The sequence below is a fragment of the Chenopodium album genome, chromosome 12 (assembly GCF_948465745.1).
Source record: "Chenopodium album chromosome 12, dcCheAlbu1.1, whole genome shotgun sequence".
Lineage (NCBI taxonomy): Eukaryota > Viridiplantae > Streptophyta > Magnoliopsida > Caryophyllales > Amaranthaceae > Chenopodium > Chenopodium album.
In genome coordinates, this window is record NC_137845.1 from 54,733,800 (window position 1) to 54,750,694 (window position 16,895).

At 34.3% G+C, this 16,895-nt stretch overlaps 2 protein-coding genes and 2 pseudogenes across 2 annotated transcripts in view; 2 read left to right on the top strand and 2 right to left on the bottom strand.

Annotated features, from left to right (window-relative positions):
* The window catches only part of LOC145570642 (regulatory-associated protein of TOR 1-like), a 30,060-nt gene extending 29,220 nt beyond the window's left edge, over positions 1-840 (top strand). Inside the window, exon 23 of the mRNA XM_081629777.1 lies at positions 50-840. Coding sequence (XP_081485903.1) covers positions 50-388 — 339 coding nt within the window. The 3' untranslated portion in view covers positions 389-840. The remainder of the gene's footprint in view (positions 1-49) is intronic.
* A 7,552-nt stretch (positions 841-8,392) lies between these two features.
* LOC145572666 (uncharacterized) lies at positions 8,393-12,879 on the top strand. The gene is made up of 8 exons (XM_081631633.1): positions 8,393-8,602; positions 9,406-10,020; positions 10,241-10,390; positions 10,526-10,672; positions 10,884-11,204; positions 11,366-11,560; positions 11,716-11,921; positions 12,588-12,879. The coding sequence occupies exons 1-7, from the start codon at positions 8,474-8,476 to the stop codon at positions 11,893-11,895; spliced, it is 1,737 nt and encodes a 578-aa protein (XP_081487759.1). The 5' UTR covers positions 8,393-8,473; the 3' UTR covers positions 11,896-11,921; positions 12,588-12,879.
* Positions 12,880-13,368: 489 nt separating this feature from the next.
* Positions 13,369-13,878, bottom strand: LOC145571395 (non-specific lipid-transfer protein pseudogene; annotated as a pseudogene).
* Positions 13,879-15,906: 2,028 nt separating this feature from the next.
* Positions 15,907-16,821, bottom strand: LOC145571396 (non-specific lipid-transfer protein pseudogene; annotated as a pseudogene).
* Positions 16,822-16,895: the final 74 nt, after the last annotated feature.

Sequence of the window (16,895 nt, forward strand, 5' to 3'; positions counted from 1 at the left end):
CTTACACAGTGCTGCCTAACCACGTGTTTTTTCACTCTTCTTTTTCCAGATTGTCAGTGCATCTCAGGCTGGTGATATTCAGTTCTTAGATATTAGAAATCACAGCGATGCATACCTCAGTATTGATGCCCACAGGGGCACTCTCACAGCCTTAGCTGTTCATCGGCATGCTCCAATTGTAGCCAGTGCTTCTTCAAAGCAGCTTATTAAAATCTTCAGTGTAGAAGGTGAGCAACTAGGCACCATTCGATGTCATCCAACATTCATGGCTCAGAAGAGTGGATCGATAAGCTGTCTTACTTTCCATCCCTATCAAGTGCTACTTGCTGCTGGTGCTGCCGATCCTTTTGTTTCCTTATATGCCAATGACAATAGTCCCACAAAATGAACATGTGTACAAGACAAAACATGGGGACATGATTGAGATCTATGTTGAAGATACTGGTAGTGGTGCTGCATTAGTCGTGCCACTATGATCTCATACAGAGTATAATGGAGTCGTGGAGGTTGGCTTTTGGAGTTTGGTTCTTCTGCTGCACATTCATAAGCCCCCGTGTAAATATCAAGCCGGATGGAAAAGAGTCCATTAATTCCAAGGAGGCTTTGGCTAGCTAATAAGCTAGCTATATAGGCAACAACGGTGTACATATGTAAATGCATCATTTGTTATTATGACCTATTTTTACAATTTTCTGTAAAGGGAGGGGTTTTGTAATGTTTTCCTTTCAATTTTTATTTTTAGGACAATGAATATGGGATGTTGTTGCATATATATATATACATGTAGCTGATTAAGAATGCTTGTTGTAGAGGGAAATAGGAGATGCTAGAAAAGTTGAAAACCCATACGTAACATTATGTATATATATATATATATATATATATATATATATATATATATATAGAATTTGTTTAAATTGTGAATGTAGAATTTTCTTTATCAGCATATTTGTCTCTCCGAGATGTCAATAATAATAATAATAATAAAATGAATTTCCTTATTTTCATTGAAATTTACTCCAACTGTTTGTCACTTTTTTAATCTTTACATTTGGAATTTGTTTGTGACAAAGAAATGATCTAATTGTAAAGATTAAAGTGATGGAGGGAGTACATATTTTCATCTTAATCTTAAGTAATCAGACCGACACATTTACTGGTTCGAAAATTTGACTAATTATAAATTTAATTATCAATAATATAGATTTAAATTATAAAAATTAAAAATTTGATATCAGAAAACTATATATCGAGACTATTCTGATAGATACCCACGTGGCTATGTTTGTTTTATATACTAGGGCAGCTAACGCGCGATGCGCGCTCAATAGCTAGCCATATCCAAAATCTCTTTCGATTTAACCTTGGATCACAAATTTAGTTCTTGACAACTTTTTAATGAGAAAAATATATAAACAAATATATATTAAGAGGTATAAATTCCATGCATTATTCTTAATAATTTTTTTTTTACAAGTAATCATTATTAATGAGAGTGAATAAATAGTCTAGATGGTATAATTGTCCAAACACTATTCATTACAAAATACACATTTTGAAGGGCATAATTGGCATAACACTATTCATAAGAGTAATCTTGTACTTTTTATAAGGTAGGGATAAAACGCAGATATTTGGTTATGTAAACTAGTTTTTGGACCTGTTCTACTCACGGGTTGTGGTTAATTTATTAGTTTTACTAGGTAAGCACCCGTGCATACCATTAATTTATCTTTGTATATTTGTATTTTTTTTTTGTTCATAAGTTTAATTTAATTGCCCTCAACTATGCTAATAATTTACAACTCCTATAAAGACTCCAACAAACAAATATCAACATAAATTGTTTTTTGCTCGGACTTGTTCTTCATTTGGATCAAAAAAATAATATCAACATACATAACCAAAATAATAGGTACCTATTTTAAATTAATTACCTAAATAATAGCTACTCTATGTTTGAAATTAATTAGCATTTTGTTTCAAAAAAAAAAAAGTGGATTGCTAAACACCGCCAACAAAAATGATCACCATCGCCAACATTTGGAGTGAATGGATAATCGTACCCTACTTCACCACCCCTTATCCTCCCGGCGACCCACAACCCCTTCCGACCGGCGATGACCACAACCACCCTGACCGGCGACCCACCACACCCTCCTCTATGACGACCCACCACCTTCCCTCGCCGGCGGGAAAGTGGTGGTTTAATATTTTTTTTATTTCAGGCAACCGTGGTAACTGGAGCCCAACACGGTAACCGATTTTGGGCTCTGGTTACCGTGCACCTTAACCGATTCCATGGTAACCAGAGCCCAAAACCGGTTATCGTGCCCGGTAACCGTTTTGGGCTCCGGTTGGTACGGTTGCCAAAAAAAAAAGAAAAAAAAAACCACCACCTTTCCGCCAAAGAAGGAAGGTGGTGGGTCGTCTTTGAGGGGGATGTGGTGGGTCGCCGGTCAGGGTGGTGGTGGTGGTCATCGTCGGTCAGGGTGGTGGTGGTGTTAGTCGTCAATTGGGGTGGTGGTGTCAAGGTGTTAATGATGGGTGGCAAGAGGGAAGATAGTGGTGAAGTACTAAGGGTATGGTTGTCCATTCACACTAAATGTTGGCGATTTTGATAATTTTGGATGGCGGTATTTAATACCCCAGCATTTGAGCGAGAAATTTCATGAAATACCGCCACATGTACAACTTTGAAAAAAGATGACATCAGCGATTTCTACTTTAGTATTAGTTATAGATTTAAAACCTTACAAATCACTTGAATGAATTCATTTCATCATCTTTTGACATTAATTACATTTAATAAATAAGTAGTAATAATTGTTGAAAAATGGCTTAAAATTGTAAAATCAAATCTCTATTTGCATGATAGTTAATCAACAATTTGTATTAAAAAAACTAAATACCAAACACTTATTATAATTTTACATTTTTACATCAAATATGAAGTTATAAAATTCTTCTTTATCAATATATTTCTCTTATAGTGCGCTTTATATCTTGAAAATAAAATTCTATGACATGCAACCAATATCAACCTACGGAATTTCTATAGTATTCTTGCACGAAACTCTTCATTTTTCTTGTTAAATTCAAGTTTTCCTTCTTTGCCGCCTCAATATTTTCCTTTTCAATCATTGTCTTCATTGTTGTAGAAAATTTAAATAGAATTTTGAGAGATATTTCTCTAATTTTTTTTTTTATTTGGAACTTAAGTGATGTGAAAAAAGCTTTAATGAAAATTTGTATGTATATTAGAAGAGAGGAAAGATAAAGGTCAATTGAATGATGAATGTGAATAAATTGAATTGAAAGGTGGAGGGAGAAGAGGGAAAGGTTTATAAAATTTAATTTGTTGAATTAAAATAGAGATTACAAAATAGAAAGAGTTATTGAGAAATAAATGAGGAGATGAAGAGAATTTCATTAAAAACATAAAACAATGGGTTAAGGAAAGAGAATGATTGTAAAGAAAGGTGAAAGAGAAGGATGACATGTGGCAACTTCGGTTTGCGTTTTTAAATTCTACTCCGTAATAACTAACTAAAGGTTTGTTCTCTTCAGCTTATTTTTAGTCCAGTTCAGTTCAGCTCTAATAAATTAAGTTCAGTTTAGTTCTTATCTTAATTTCCTTCTCTCATAAAATATTCAGTTCAGCTCAGCTCAGCTCAGCTCTAATAAGTTTAGTTCAGCTCAGTTCAGTCAATCAGAACAGGCCCTAAGTATATACGGAGTATATAGATAATATGGTATCAAAATCAAATTGGTGCACTTAAATAAAAACATGAGTGAATAACTAAGGGTTCGTTTGGCATTATTGTGGTTTCTGTTTTTTAGTTTTTGTTCTTCAAAATCATATGATATATATGTCATACTCCGTATAATTAATAAAAAAATTAGTCAAACTTATTAAGATCATGATAATTTTGAAAACTAACAACTGAAAAGTGAAAACACTTTTTTCTTGTTTCCTTTTTTGGTTTTTTGTTTTTTTAAAAAAAACTGAAAACTGAAAACAAAAAATGATGTCAAACAAGCCCTAAATACTCCGTACCATTCATTTATCTTGAAATGAATAGTGTAATGAATTCTCCATCTATTTCATAATAATTGCAACACTTTAACTTTTGCATTATCTATATGCTTGTTTTGATTATATTATTTTATCAATACATAATAAACATATGTTGGCATGTAAAATATTTCTAGATTAGTGTTTATGTACTTATTGTATTAAAATACTTATTAAAAATATATAATTATAAATAGGAAAATTTGAAAATATCACCACAAATTTTACAAAAAATGAATTATAACACTACAAAATCTCAAACTTTTATTATAACACCACAAAAAAAAACCTAAAAATTGGATTTCACCACCATTTAACGGAATTTTTAGATGAAATTTGTTAGTGGGACCCACTAAGCACACGTGTCATTCATTGATTGGTTTTAAAAAAACAAAAATTCAAAAAAAAAAACAAAAAACCTAAACCCTAACCCAACCCCACCACCGGCAACCATGAACTGCCGCCGCCAGCCCCGAAAACCTAACCCAGCCCCACCGTCGGCACCCCTAGCCACCGAAAAACCCACCGGGCCAATCTCAAAACATCCTAGCCACCGAAAAACACACCTAACCCATCCTGGAAACACCCCAGCTACTAAAAAACACCCCAGCCGCCTCTAGCAAGGAATGGGGTCGCAGACTAGGGTGGGGATTAGGGCGGGGGTCGTCGCGCAGACAGAGTTCGGTGGGGGTCACTGTCTGGGTGCTGGAGTCGGTACACGTGAGATAATTGCAGTGGCTAGGGTGAGTTTTAGGGAAGAGGGAGGAAGGATGGATTAGGTGGAGTCGGCGGTTTTGGTAGGGTTAGGGGGTTCCGGCAGGAGGTCAGGGGGTTTTGACGTGTTCCAGCGTGAGGTTAGGGTGTTCTGGCGGGAGGTCAAGGTGTTCCGACGGGAGGTCAAGGGCTGTCGACGGCTTTGGCTGGTGGTTCCAGTGGTGTGGTTGGGTTGGGTTAGGATTTAGGATTTTTTTTTAAAATATTGTTTTTATTTTTATTTATTTTTTTTTTAAATAAATCGCTGAGTAACATGTGTCCACAGTGAGCCTCACTAATGGATTCCATCCAAGAATCCGTTAAATGGTGGTGAAATCAATTTTTTGATTTTTTTTTGGTGTCATAATAAAAGTTTGAAGAATTGTGGTGTTATAATCCATTTTTTGTAAAATTTGTGGTGTTATTTTCAAAATTTTCCTTATAAATATTAATGGTCAAAATTATGCATTGACATCATAACATGAATTTCAATCAAAGTATTGCAGGTTGATATATTGTTCAATGAATCATTATTAAGAATCTAAACACAATGACAACCACTTATTTAAGACATTAAATTCAAAATAATACTCCGAAGTGTTGTGAAATAAAGGGGAAATAATATGAGAGTTTGAGAGAGAATTAATTTGTGTGTGTTTATTCCATAGAGTAGGGGATATATATACAGATACAATGTTAGGGTTTGCTTTGAGAATGATAAACCCTAGATCTAGAATGTTTCGAAGAGTACAAGAGTATATAGACATCCACAAATATTTCATAACACTCCCCCTTGGATGTCTATTATCGAAGACTGTGCCTCATTAAAACCTTACTAGGAAAAACCCTGTGGGATAAAAACCTAATGAAGGAAAAAGAGTACAACGTTCTTCGTGTGTAACCACGCTCGGGATGCTGCCTCATTAAAAACCTTACCAGGAAAACCCAATGTGGGACAAAACCATGGTTTAGGGAAAAAGAGTGCAGCGCGTATTTTCTCCTGATGAATACATAACTTGAGATTATCTAGTGCTGCAATGAATCCAATATGGCTATGTGTCTTCTCATATGTAGTAGAATATCATTCCTTAGCTTGCCCTTCGACCCTCCTAATTTGAATTTGCATCTTCAAGTCTTCACGTGAACATATGAAGTTCCTTCATTTCACCATGTATGGATTTATCTCTATATCATTCCAGACCTATATTTGAATAAAGTTACTTTAATAGTTAAACTTATGCGGTTACGCCTTCTTTTGGGGGTCGTGAATAATATAAATTGATGATATTATTTGATCAAACATTCCTTAATAGCAACACATGATATTATTAATGTTGCTTTTCAATCTCGTATGAATTAATATAACACATGTTATTATATAAATTGATCATGGTTCTTCTAGACCATAATAAAACAGTTTCACACATAAGTATTCTGTTGATATTCTTTAGAATATTCATAATTGACATGATAGTTCTCTTGCAAATACAAATAGTAATTCTCACTAACTTTCATATACTCAATCTTCAGGTTGAGATGTCAATGATGTAGTCACATAGACTAAAAGTTTGATAATAATTACAATATTCAAAATATAAAATTTGTAGGGCTATAAATACGTTGCATACAAGTTTTTCGGGAACTTTTCTTACATGATTCATAAATAATATTAGATCAAAGTCATAAATAATTTCATCATAATTGTAAGCCCATTTGAATATAAATATGTCTTTCTAATATTGCATCAAAGTTGTATATATATATATATATATATATATATATATATATATATATATATATATAATAAATATTTACATATACCACAAATATTATATGGAAACTAATGTATGCAATTTGAGATATAGAAAACATGATAACATATTAAACAAAAATTACAATGAGTAATGCATCTAACAACTTCCGACATATATATGCAATGAATAATCCATTAACCTATGACTCATACATGTATATGAACATACATAAGACTCAAAATAATGTAAGATACTGTACAGTGTGGATTTAAAATCCATATTTCATCGGGCTTCTGGTCCATAATAAACTTTTGATCATTATCATTATGTCGACATCAAAATTGACATATATTTATGATCCCTTGTTCACAAGTCCATTCCTTCTGCATATGCGTATTATTTATCGGTTCCATCATATAATTCCTCAAGATACAATTTTTATTTGCATGCTATTTTGACAGTGATATCTGAATACAATCTCATTGGTACTATCATAACTTTTCTTACGTCATAGACCATCTATTGTAATAATTTAGATATGTATACCACTTTTAGAGTATTTCATAAACTATAGTATATATATTTTGTATTAAATATTCAATAATTTTAATTATAGGATATTGGCATGCATGTTACTAGTAATATACTACTTGTCTTCCCTATTATATGTATCTCATGTAATAGTAGCATGATTTGTAAATCATCCTCATTAAGATTAGTCCATAAACTTTAGTGCTCCATTAAACATATACTCATAGTATTGGCTGCTATCTCATACTACGTATGAAAATATTTCCTTTGGTAGTATTATTTCCAAGCACTTTTACATTTATAAGTGTTTCAACATCCAACATCTAAGACAAATAATTATTCCTGATAATATCAAGAGTAATAAATTCTAGTTTTGCAAGATTAGACGTAACTTATTATAAAATAAATATTACGAATTAAAAGAAAAGGGATTTAAAGGTAACATAACGTTCTATTAGTATAAAGATTATTAGGAATTTATACATGACCACTCATACCAAACAAAAATATTAGTATACTCTAAAACGTATTGCTCATAAACTGTCAAATATTAGCAGGGGAAAATAAATAAATTAAGTTGTGTTTGTACAATAAACGTCTAGACATCAAGTCATCAATAAAAGCTAAATTAAATCAAGCATGATCATGTAGTATGAATCTGGATATATACCACTCCACTGTCAAATTTACTTAATTTGCTCCAATCCATTATATCAGTTTAATGTGTTATTAATTATAGTCAAGAGGCTATGCATAATATATAAAAAGATTGACACACATGCAAATATATGTGTATCAATGCGTGACAAATTACATATAACTAGTGCACAAGTTTATATAGGGTGAAATTCATAATAAAGTTGAGTTAACAATCACTATTTAGTAATGCAAAGTTTCAACAAAACCTGAAATTCCACTAAAAAATAAATAGATAGGGTTCTAAATCGTCCTTTGTTATCTTTAAACCATGACTTTTAATCGGATGTGTATAGCGATCATGGTCCTTAATAATCTGATCGGTCGGTTAGGGATAGTGCTGATAACGTGTTGTGAAATAAGGGGGAAATATGAGAGTTTGAGAGAGAATTAATCTGTGTGTTTATTCCATAAGGTGGACGAAGTAAATTATCTATTTCCCGCTTTACCCATTTATTTATTTTATTTCCCCAATAATAATTTTTTTTAAATTTATTTTTTAAAAACGTTTGACGCCTCTTTACTCACACAGTCACACTCAAAGCTTCCCTCGCAAGCTTAACTCTTCCTCTTCCTCTTCCTCTTCCTCATTCTCTCTCCTCTTTCATCTTCACAAAAGTTTCTCTTTCCTCCATTTTCTGAACAATTCATCTTCGCAATCATGAGACGCAGCACAAGGAGGTCAACAATGGCGGTTTCTATTCACAGTTCTCTCGATTTTGACTCCAACAGAATAAGTACCAGAAGATCTTCCTCCATTCTTCCTCAATCCGAAGAAACCCGCAATCCGGTATATCAATTCTTTCTTTTTATAATGCTGAATATGTTATTAATTAACTCTTGCTTTGTAATTCAGTAATGTGATTTACTGATTTGTTTGTTGCTTCAGGTATTAATTTCGTGGTGTCCTGTTTAGAAATTGGTTTCTGAACTTTGAATTCGGATAAAGGGTAATGATGTAGACGGGATTTGAACACGGCCCGAAGCGGCCTATGAACTTTCACCAAGTAGTAGTTTGTCTTGAATGTTACTTATTTTTTTAAAAAAAATTAATTTGCTGAAATGTAGTAGTTCATGTAACAATGCGATGTCAGAATGTGTAAAATTCAAAAGGTTTTTTCTTTTTGTTGAAAAATAAAGTTATTAGGTACTAAGAAAGGTTATTGAAAGAGGAAGGTGTTAAAAAAATGTGATTTGTTGCCTTTTAATTAACTTTAAATGGGATATGAGTATGTGAATGATGTTTCAAATTAAAATTACACCCGGGTGTATGATGAAAATCGCGTAATGTGAGAAGGGTGAGTCTGTTCTCTGTTCAATGGTTTGAAGATCAAAGGATGCATGTCAAAGAAAATAAATAAAAAGGTTTTATTCTTAAGGATTTGTGTGTTTTGTTAAAATATAGGAAGAACTCCTAGAAGCTTGGAACAAATAATTTGAGTGTATGGCTTTGTTAAACTAGTCTTAGTTATATTATAGGAGGAAATGTGTAGTTTTAAGTATTGAGATAGATTGAGAACTAGAGATTTGATGTGTTGATTTTTTTTTTTTGTATGTTTTTAACAAGATGAAGCCCCTTATTATTGTTGGCAGGCTGGGAACTTTACCACCAAATTTTCGATGTCCTCATTTGTAAAGAAAGTGGAACAGCTCACACATGATCAGAGAACTGCTATTGAAAAAGTCGGATTTGGAAATTTGCTTCGCGTTCCTCATCATAACCTACGAAAAAATCTGTTAGTTGAATGGATGGAGCGCTGGGACAGTGAGAAAAGGGCATTTGTACTTCATGATAAGGAGCTTACCATTACTGATGTGGATGCTGCATTGATCTTGGGGTTGCGTACTGTTGGTAATCCTGTAAGTTTGAGTGAAGAAGATCCATTATCCGAAATGGAAAGGGAGTATGGAGCTACCATAATTAATCAAAAAATCAGTATGTCTGCAATTGAGGGAAGGTTACAATCCCTTGGTGATGATGCTAGTGAAGATTTTGTAAGGAATTTCTTGCTATTTATGTTTGGGACGATTCTTTTCCCAAGTTCAAATGCTAAACTAGACTCGCGCTATCTTTCCTTTCTTAAAGACCTTGATGGAGTGTCCAAGTATGCTTGGGGTAGGGCTGTTGTTGAGGACCTATTCAATTGGTTATCTAGAAGGAAAGAGGAACAAATAAAAAGCATGGAAGGTTGCCTTATTCTTCTTCAAGTAAGCTCTTGTCATCTTTGTGCTGGATGGCGTGCTTTAATTCATATGCTTTTAGTGATGTTGCCTTTAATCTCTAATAATACACATTATCATATGCTTTACAAACTACTGGACTTGTCCATGTTTTAAGTATCAGACTTGCAGTTGCATTTTACGTGTCAAACACATAGACTTTCTGGTTCTAATGAGGATTTGGTCTTCAACTTTCTGATGTAAACAGATTTGGTCCTACGAACATATAGACATTGGGCGTCCAATTCTGATAAGTTGCTCGGTGGACTTCCCTCGAGCTTGCCGTTGGGAAAGTAGTAGGTGTAACAGCCCAAGGCATTGGTTCACTTCCAAGTTCAATGAGGTTGAAGAGAATCAGGTGAGGAAATTCTATTTGGTTTATGCCATTGCTAGTTGTTATATATCTACTATTTAGAAGTTTCAATCTTCCATGAACTAGTATTTTACTTTCAACGGCACATTGGTGTTAAGACTGTTAACATTGTACCTTCAGGTAATATTGAAGCTGCAACCAACAGCAACTGAGATGAATAATGATTACATACGAGAGCTACTTACTGAAGAAGCTGCGGGAGGAGAAAAGATTCTCTCAACTAGGACAAACATCACAACATCAATGACGAAAGAGATCCCATCTAAGGTTAGACATAATGAAACTAGCCTGCAACTTAGAGTGGAACTTGATTGGCATGCAAAGCCACATTTTTCAGGGATATTATCTGCTTATGTGTATGAATAAAGAAAACATACTATCATGTTACTGATCAATACTGGCAGGGTGGGATTAAACTTATTTCAATTTATGATATATTTTGGGCTGAAATTTGATTCTTTTGTCAATTGCCCTGCAGTGTTTAAGCCAGAAGACTTTATTAAATGAGAAACCAGAGGGAGGGGTGGCAAGAGGCAAGCATGATCAACGAGCTGCGATTTCAGAGGATTCTGGAACATCAGAAATATCATCAGAAGAATTCGAGAGGGAAGAGGTTTGGAAAACTAGAACAAGAGCCACATCTGTAGCCATTGGGCTCCCACCTAAGCATGATCAGCAAGCTGATATTCCAGAAAATTCTGGAATATCAGAAATATCATCAGAAGAATTCGAGAGAGAAGAGGTTCTGTCAACTAGAACAAGAGCCACAACATCTGCAGCAGTTGGTCTCCCACCTAAGGTTGTTAAGCATGTACAAATATCCATGTGTGCATTATTATGAGAATTGTAGAGAAAATCTGAATTTTGGCAGCTGGTGGACAATTGTGATGTTAGGTTTTTTAGCTCTACTGAAATGACTTTTGTTGCTAAATTGTAATCTTTTATTTGTTTGCTAAACAGAGTTTAAGCCGACATGCTATATTGGTTAAGAAGCCAGACGAAGGTACAGAAAGAAGCAAGCATGATAATCAAGACTTACCAGAGGATTCTAGGCAGTCAATGGATGTGTCAGTGATAACTGAAGATTATGCGGAATGTTCCTCATTGTATGGTTTGCAAGAGGACCAGAGTGCAGAGACATCCCATAATGTTAAGGTGATTACTGTTAAGTTGTCGATTTATATATTGGTACTATGATCTTATTTGTCATCTTTTGAAGGAGTAGGTTATAGATTGGAAATATGCTTTTAACAAAGCAAATTAATGTGGTACTGTTCAAACTTCTAACTGACAATTTCAATAATGTACAGGAAGAGTATGTTTTGGAGAATGAGAAACTCAAGAGAGAAAATGCTGTTATGAGGAAGATAATAGAAGACCTAAGAAAGGAAAATGCTGAGCTGAAAGAAGATAACCAACGCTTGAGGGCTCCTCCTACACTTGCTGATAATATAGAAAGGCTTATTGATGAATACTTTGATGGAGTTTAAGATGCTTCAGAAGTTGTTTGTTTTCGGTAAGATCATGAAGTCAAGCACTAATCGTATCCTTGTGTGTCTAATGTTGAGTCCCAGGCCTTTTTTTTTATGCCATCGCCAGCTATTCTTCATCAATTAGTTAATGGTATCTGTGAATCAGATAGATTAGGCTCTACATCATTTTAAAAGCACACAATTAAGGCAACTGGTAGTAGTATTGATCAAATCAGGATAATCCAATCAACACAATTCCCTACTCTGAGAGGTGGGAAGTCTCTCCCAAAGTATCCTCACTTAAAAGCCTCTCCAAAGTATTTCCTCACTATCTTTCTGAATAACTTATTACACAGACTAAACCACTTCTAATAGTGCATAGTGCTACTACAGATTCTTCTAGCAAAAAGCATAACTAATTATGCAATCTCCTCCCCTCACACACAACAAACTCCTGAAAATTTTAATTTCCTTATTTTCCTTCTCCTTGCATATGTGAATACAACAGAGGGTTTAGGTTGATTGACTTGGTTATACTATAATGCGATTAAGCATAAACGAATATTTATGGGCACAAAATAAGATGTGCATTGATATTTAGAACTGCTATGGCGTTATAAATTGATAAAAGTTAGTGTTGTCAGTTTTTTGTCATCTGCTTAGCAATGTGCACTATTTCCCCTCATCATCCTATCACTGTGTTTTGGCAGATGAATTCACTTCCTTCACCATAAAAGCGGCATCAGCTGATTGCTTGTCGTTGGTTAAGCGTGCATATATTCAACATCTGATTTCTGCTCTCTGGTATAAGTAAATATGTGTACTGGTATGATTGCATTATATAGCGACTTTAGTCCCATGCTGTAAGTACTAGTTCATAGCGTGATCCAATTTACGAGTGTAACAATTGGAGATTGTAATAGTCCTTATAGGCAATTCCTTTATCCTCACATTATCTATAGTAAAATAAACATGAAGCATGAAAGTCTGGCAAAACTCTGTTACATAGCCTTGTCTGTATAAGTTGCAGTAGCAGTAGCGTTGCTAGTGTATATAATTTGAAGTAAATTTCCTAATATTCATGTGTGTATGTGTATTTGTGTCCCCATTTGGGGCCTTTTTGAACAATAATTGGGGCTGGATTTGAGATCGTATTTACACTGTTAACTATTAAGTCTCTTTGCCTCTTTCTTTGTTGAAGATTTGAAGAGGATTCGGATGCTTATTTGGTCTTGATAGCATGATACATAGTTTAGAGTTGAGGATATTACATTAATTATAAAGTGAAGTTGATAGATAATTTCATCAGCCAGGGATTTAGAAGGTTTATTTGTGTGAAGTTGTCAATTTATCGTTATGATTTCATCAAACTGCAATTTATTGATAGAAATAAATTTTACAGCAGGACATCAAACTCCAGTACAGAGAAATATAAACTTCACTACAATGAAACAAAGAGACTCTTAGGTATAGTCTCATCCGCGAACTTTATTAGTAAACCTGTTTCCATCTTCTTTGAAGTTCTAACCCGTTCTGCATTAACATAAGAAAACAAAAGAAATTAGATGCCTTGTACAGCTAATCAAGCAAAGAGTTTTAAGAAATCTTTGAGTTTAGAGACATAAAACACACTTTGGTGCAGTCAGTGTTGGGGCTGAAGGTGTAAGACATGCTAACCCCACACTGTGCAGGAAGCTTAGCTGCAAGGTCATAGTTGAGTCCTTTGGTGTTAGCTGCAGTTGATTTCATACACTCGCAGAGGGCCCTATGCTCGCCTGTTTGTTGGGCTGTGGCCTGGAGTGACCTTACCCCAGCGCAGCAGCTTTCTGGTGGAGTTGCCTGGGTAGGGCTACTGCTCTTCAGGTGTGGCATGCAGGGTGACAGAGTGTCAATGACTCCGCTGCATGATATGGCTGCCTCTGCAGCACGTGAGGTGGCTCCCAATACCATACAGATGGCCACAAAGACGCGAGCTAGCTTGAGAAGTGAGATAGCTGCCATTTTTTCTGGTTAGTGTACAAATTTTTGCTGTTGGAACTGGTTTAAAAAATTGCTGCTAGAAATGTATGTGTATATATACATCAGCATAATAATAGAAAATTGGCTTAGTTTGATATGGTTGGGGACTTGAGGGTTGATCAGATTTAATGCTGAGAAGTATGTTTTCTGTGTGTGTATCCATATTGGTGTACTGTCTGTCGAATAAAACTTTTTGGATGAACTTGAAAATTGGAAACTTGTAGACAACATCTTAAAGTCGGCATTTTGAGCTGATTTCTACGGAAAAATGCTGATAAAACACATCAAAAAATTTTGAAATGCAAGCTTGGTGTCAAAATCCCTTAGCTTTAATGGAAATATTACAAAATTTCTAATATTGATGTTGTCACCATGTCTGTTTGTTTGCCAATTTTGGATGTAACTTCTTGTTTCAATTAAGTAGAAATTTGTAAAAGTAAAAATTGTAGATTTATGATTCCAAGTGTTGAAAGAAACATTGACAGAGCTATAAAGATAAATACAAGCATATACTCCGTGTTTTTTCTAGTTTACTCCCTTCATACTTTTTCGTTATTAGCATTGTTAATACGTGTGATTTTATTAGATTCGTCTTGATTTTTACTTTCATTACATTTTTTTTATAATACTTTTATGTTAAGTGTAAAAATGAGAATATGTAAACTAAAAACCAAAAAGGAAAAAAAAAATATCTAGAAAAGGAAAAGAGGAGTATCATGTAATTAAGATTGTAAACCCTGATGAGTAAAGGAAATTCAACATACGTAGCACTTATCAAAGCTTTAGATTTTGTCTGAGGGTCTTGGCCATTTTTTTGGGGTCAATGAGTCGATAAAGAGTTAGAAGATTATAGCCATTGTTAACGAGTATGCCAAAGCACAGGTAATTGCAGGCAGTCGTGATGCATGATCAAAAACCTTTATGGTGCAGAGGAAGTCCATTCTAGAATAAGGATTTGGGTCTAGTGGTCTATTCTTTGGTAAATCATAGAGTAGTCTATATCTAGTAGTGTATTGATAATTATTTAAGGAATATGATCATATAAGCCATTAGTCATTAATGAGTATATATTAGGAAGAATTAATTGCAGGTTGTGTGCATATATAGAGATATGGAAATGAGATGGCGCATGGTTTTGTGTTACTCCGTAATGTTTTGCAAGGAAGGCCGAAGCTCTATATTAGAGTCGATAATTTACCTGCCATGATTTATATCTCGGATGTAGGTAACTCTCGTGCACCTCATAGAATAGATTTAAATCACATTGTTGGAGTGAAGAGGTTCATGCAGATGTTAATTGTATGGTTGCACCTTGCACCGTATCAACTGGTGCATCAAAATATGTATCGGAGGCTGCAGATCTGCAGTGTATCTGAGACTGGAGGAAAGTTTCTGTGAGGGCTTAAGGGGTATATGCTGTGAACTTTGAAGGGTAACTGTCATAATAACAATGTGATCATGGTTCTCTGATGTCTTTATTTTGGCATTATTGTTCTTAGGCATACTAGTCTGCAGCCAAGTTTTGCAGCCTCTACAGCAGTGCATCAATATAATCTCCGAATTTGATGTGCAACAGAAGTTAAGATCGTGATACAGTCTTTGTTCATCCCACAAGCTTTTTGAACCCCATCTTAGGAGCTAAGTCAAGTCCCCTTAATTGTGCCATTAACAGGTATTAAATTGAATCCCATATTAAACTTAAAATTGAATTATTTGTCTTCAAATTCTGATTTATGAAGTCCTTCATATATCATATAGTGATACATCTAACCAAACCTAGATGTAACAAAGTGAAAAATAACCTCTCATGTAGATAAAATCATAAGGATTTCACATCATAATAGCTTATTGAAAATACATATAAGCAAGACATGCATCATTCATACATGATTGCATATCTAGAGTTACAAAACTAGAGTAACACTATGATGAGACATCGATCGAAGATCTCAGAAAGATGTAACTACATATGATCTGAAGACTGCTTTATTTTTCATTTCTCTGTTTAATTCATTCCTGGTTTTTCTTCCACAAGGCTTCACTGTATGCTGCAAAACACGAAAACAAATGCATATTCATTAAATTACTCACTTTCTTCAGTTCTAAAATCATAAAGACGTACTGAAATATGATTATTGATTACTCCATTCGTTAGGAAATATTAATATGCCTTTGATCCGGGGTCAATTTTAAGAAATTGATTGATAACTTAATTAATTTTAGGAAATATCAATCTATAGTAGAGTATTTTTAAAATCTCGTTGTATATAAAAAATTGTCCATCCTATGACACAATTACACAAGTAATATCTACTTCGTATTACCTATTAGAGTGTTTATTTATTTTGTTGATGATCTTATAAAGTGATATGTGCAAGTTAATTAATATTTGAAATTCGTGTCAAAAAAATTTTTATATTTGAAATTGAACTAGTATTTTGAAATCAATATAATTTTAAACATAGCTTATTTTACTTGTTAAATTTATTATATAGATAAAACAAGTTGGGAGTACAAATTAAATTGCAAAAAAAAATTGTAATACGAAGTATATTACCTGTTGCAGTTGATTTTAGGGTTAAAGGAGTAGCTGACGGGAACCCTACACAGAGAAGCAAGTCTAGAAGCAAGGTTATAGTTTAGACCTTTAGTCTTAGATGCTGTTGATTTCATGCAATTACAAGCCATCCTACGGTCAGCCGTGGTTTGAGCCGCGGCCTTAAGACCTGCAATCCCGGCACAACACTTAGGTGACGGTACACCCCCAGCCGTTCCCCTCAAGAACGTCATGCATTGTCCTAGGTACTTGGTCACCGCACCACATGTTGTCAAGGCCGCCTCGACTTTATTGGGCATGACAAGGGCTTGCACCACCATGCAAACCACCATGAAACATACCAACTTCTTTAGCATTACACTTGCCATAATTTTCACAATTTGTTTTTTCTTGTTGATTATTTTGTATTTTTTTTTCTATGAAGTTGTGTAGTATGAGTGTA

Bases quoted from the DNA above. Each gene is read 5' to 3' on its own strand.
- LOC145572666 (XM_081631633.1), top strand. From the start codon at position 8,474: ATGAGACGCAGCACAAGGAGGTCAACAATGGCGGTTTCTATTCACAGT. The intron at 10,391-10,525 runs GTGAGGAAATTC...TTGTACCTTCAG, and splicing joins ATGAGGTTGAAGAGAATCAG to GTAATATTGAAGCTGCAACC. The intron at 10,673-10,883 runs GTTAGACATAAT...ATTGCCCTGCAG, and splicing joins CGAAAGAGATCCCATCTAAG to TGTTTAAGCCAGAAGACTTT.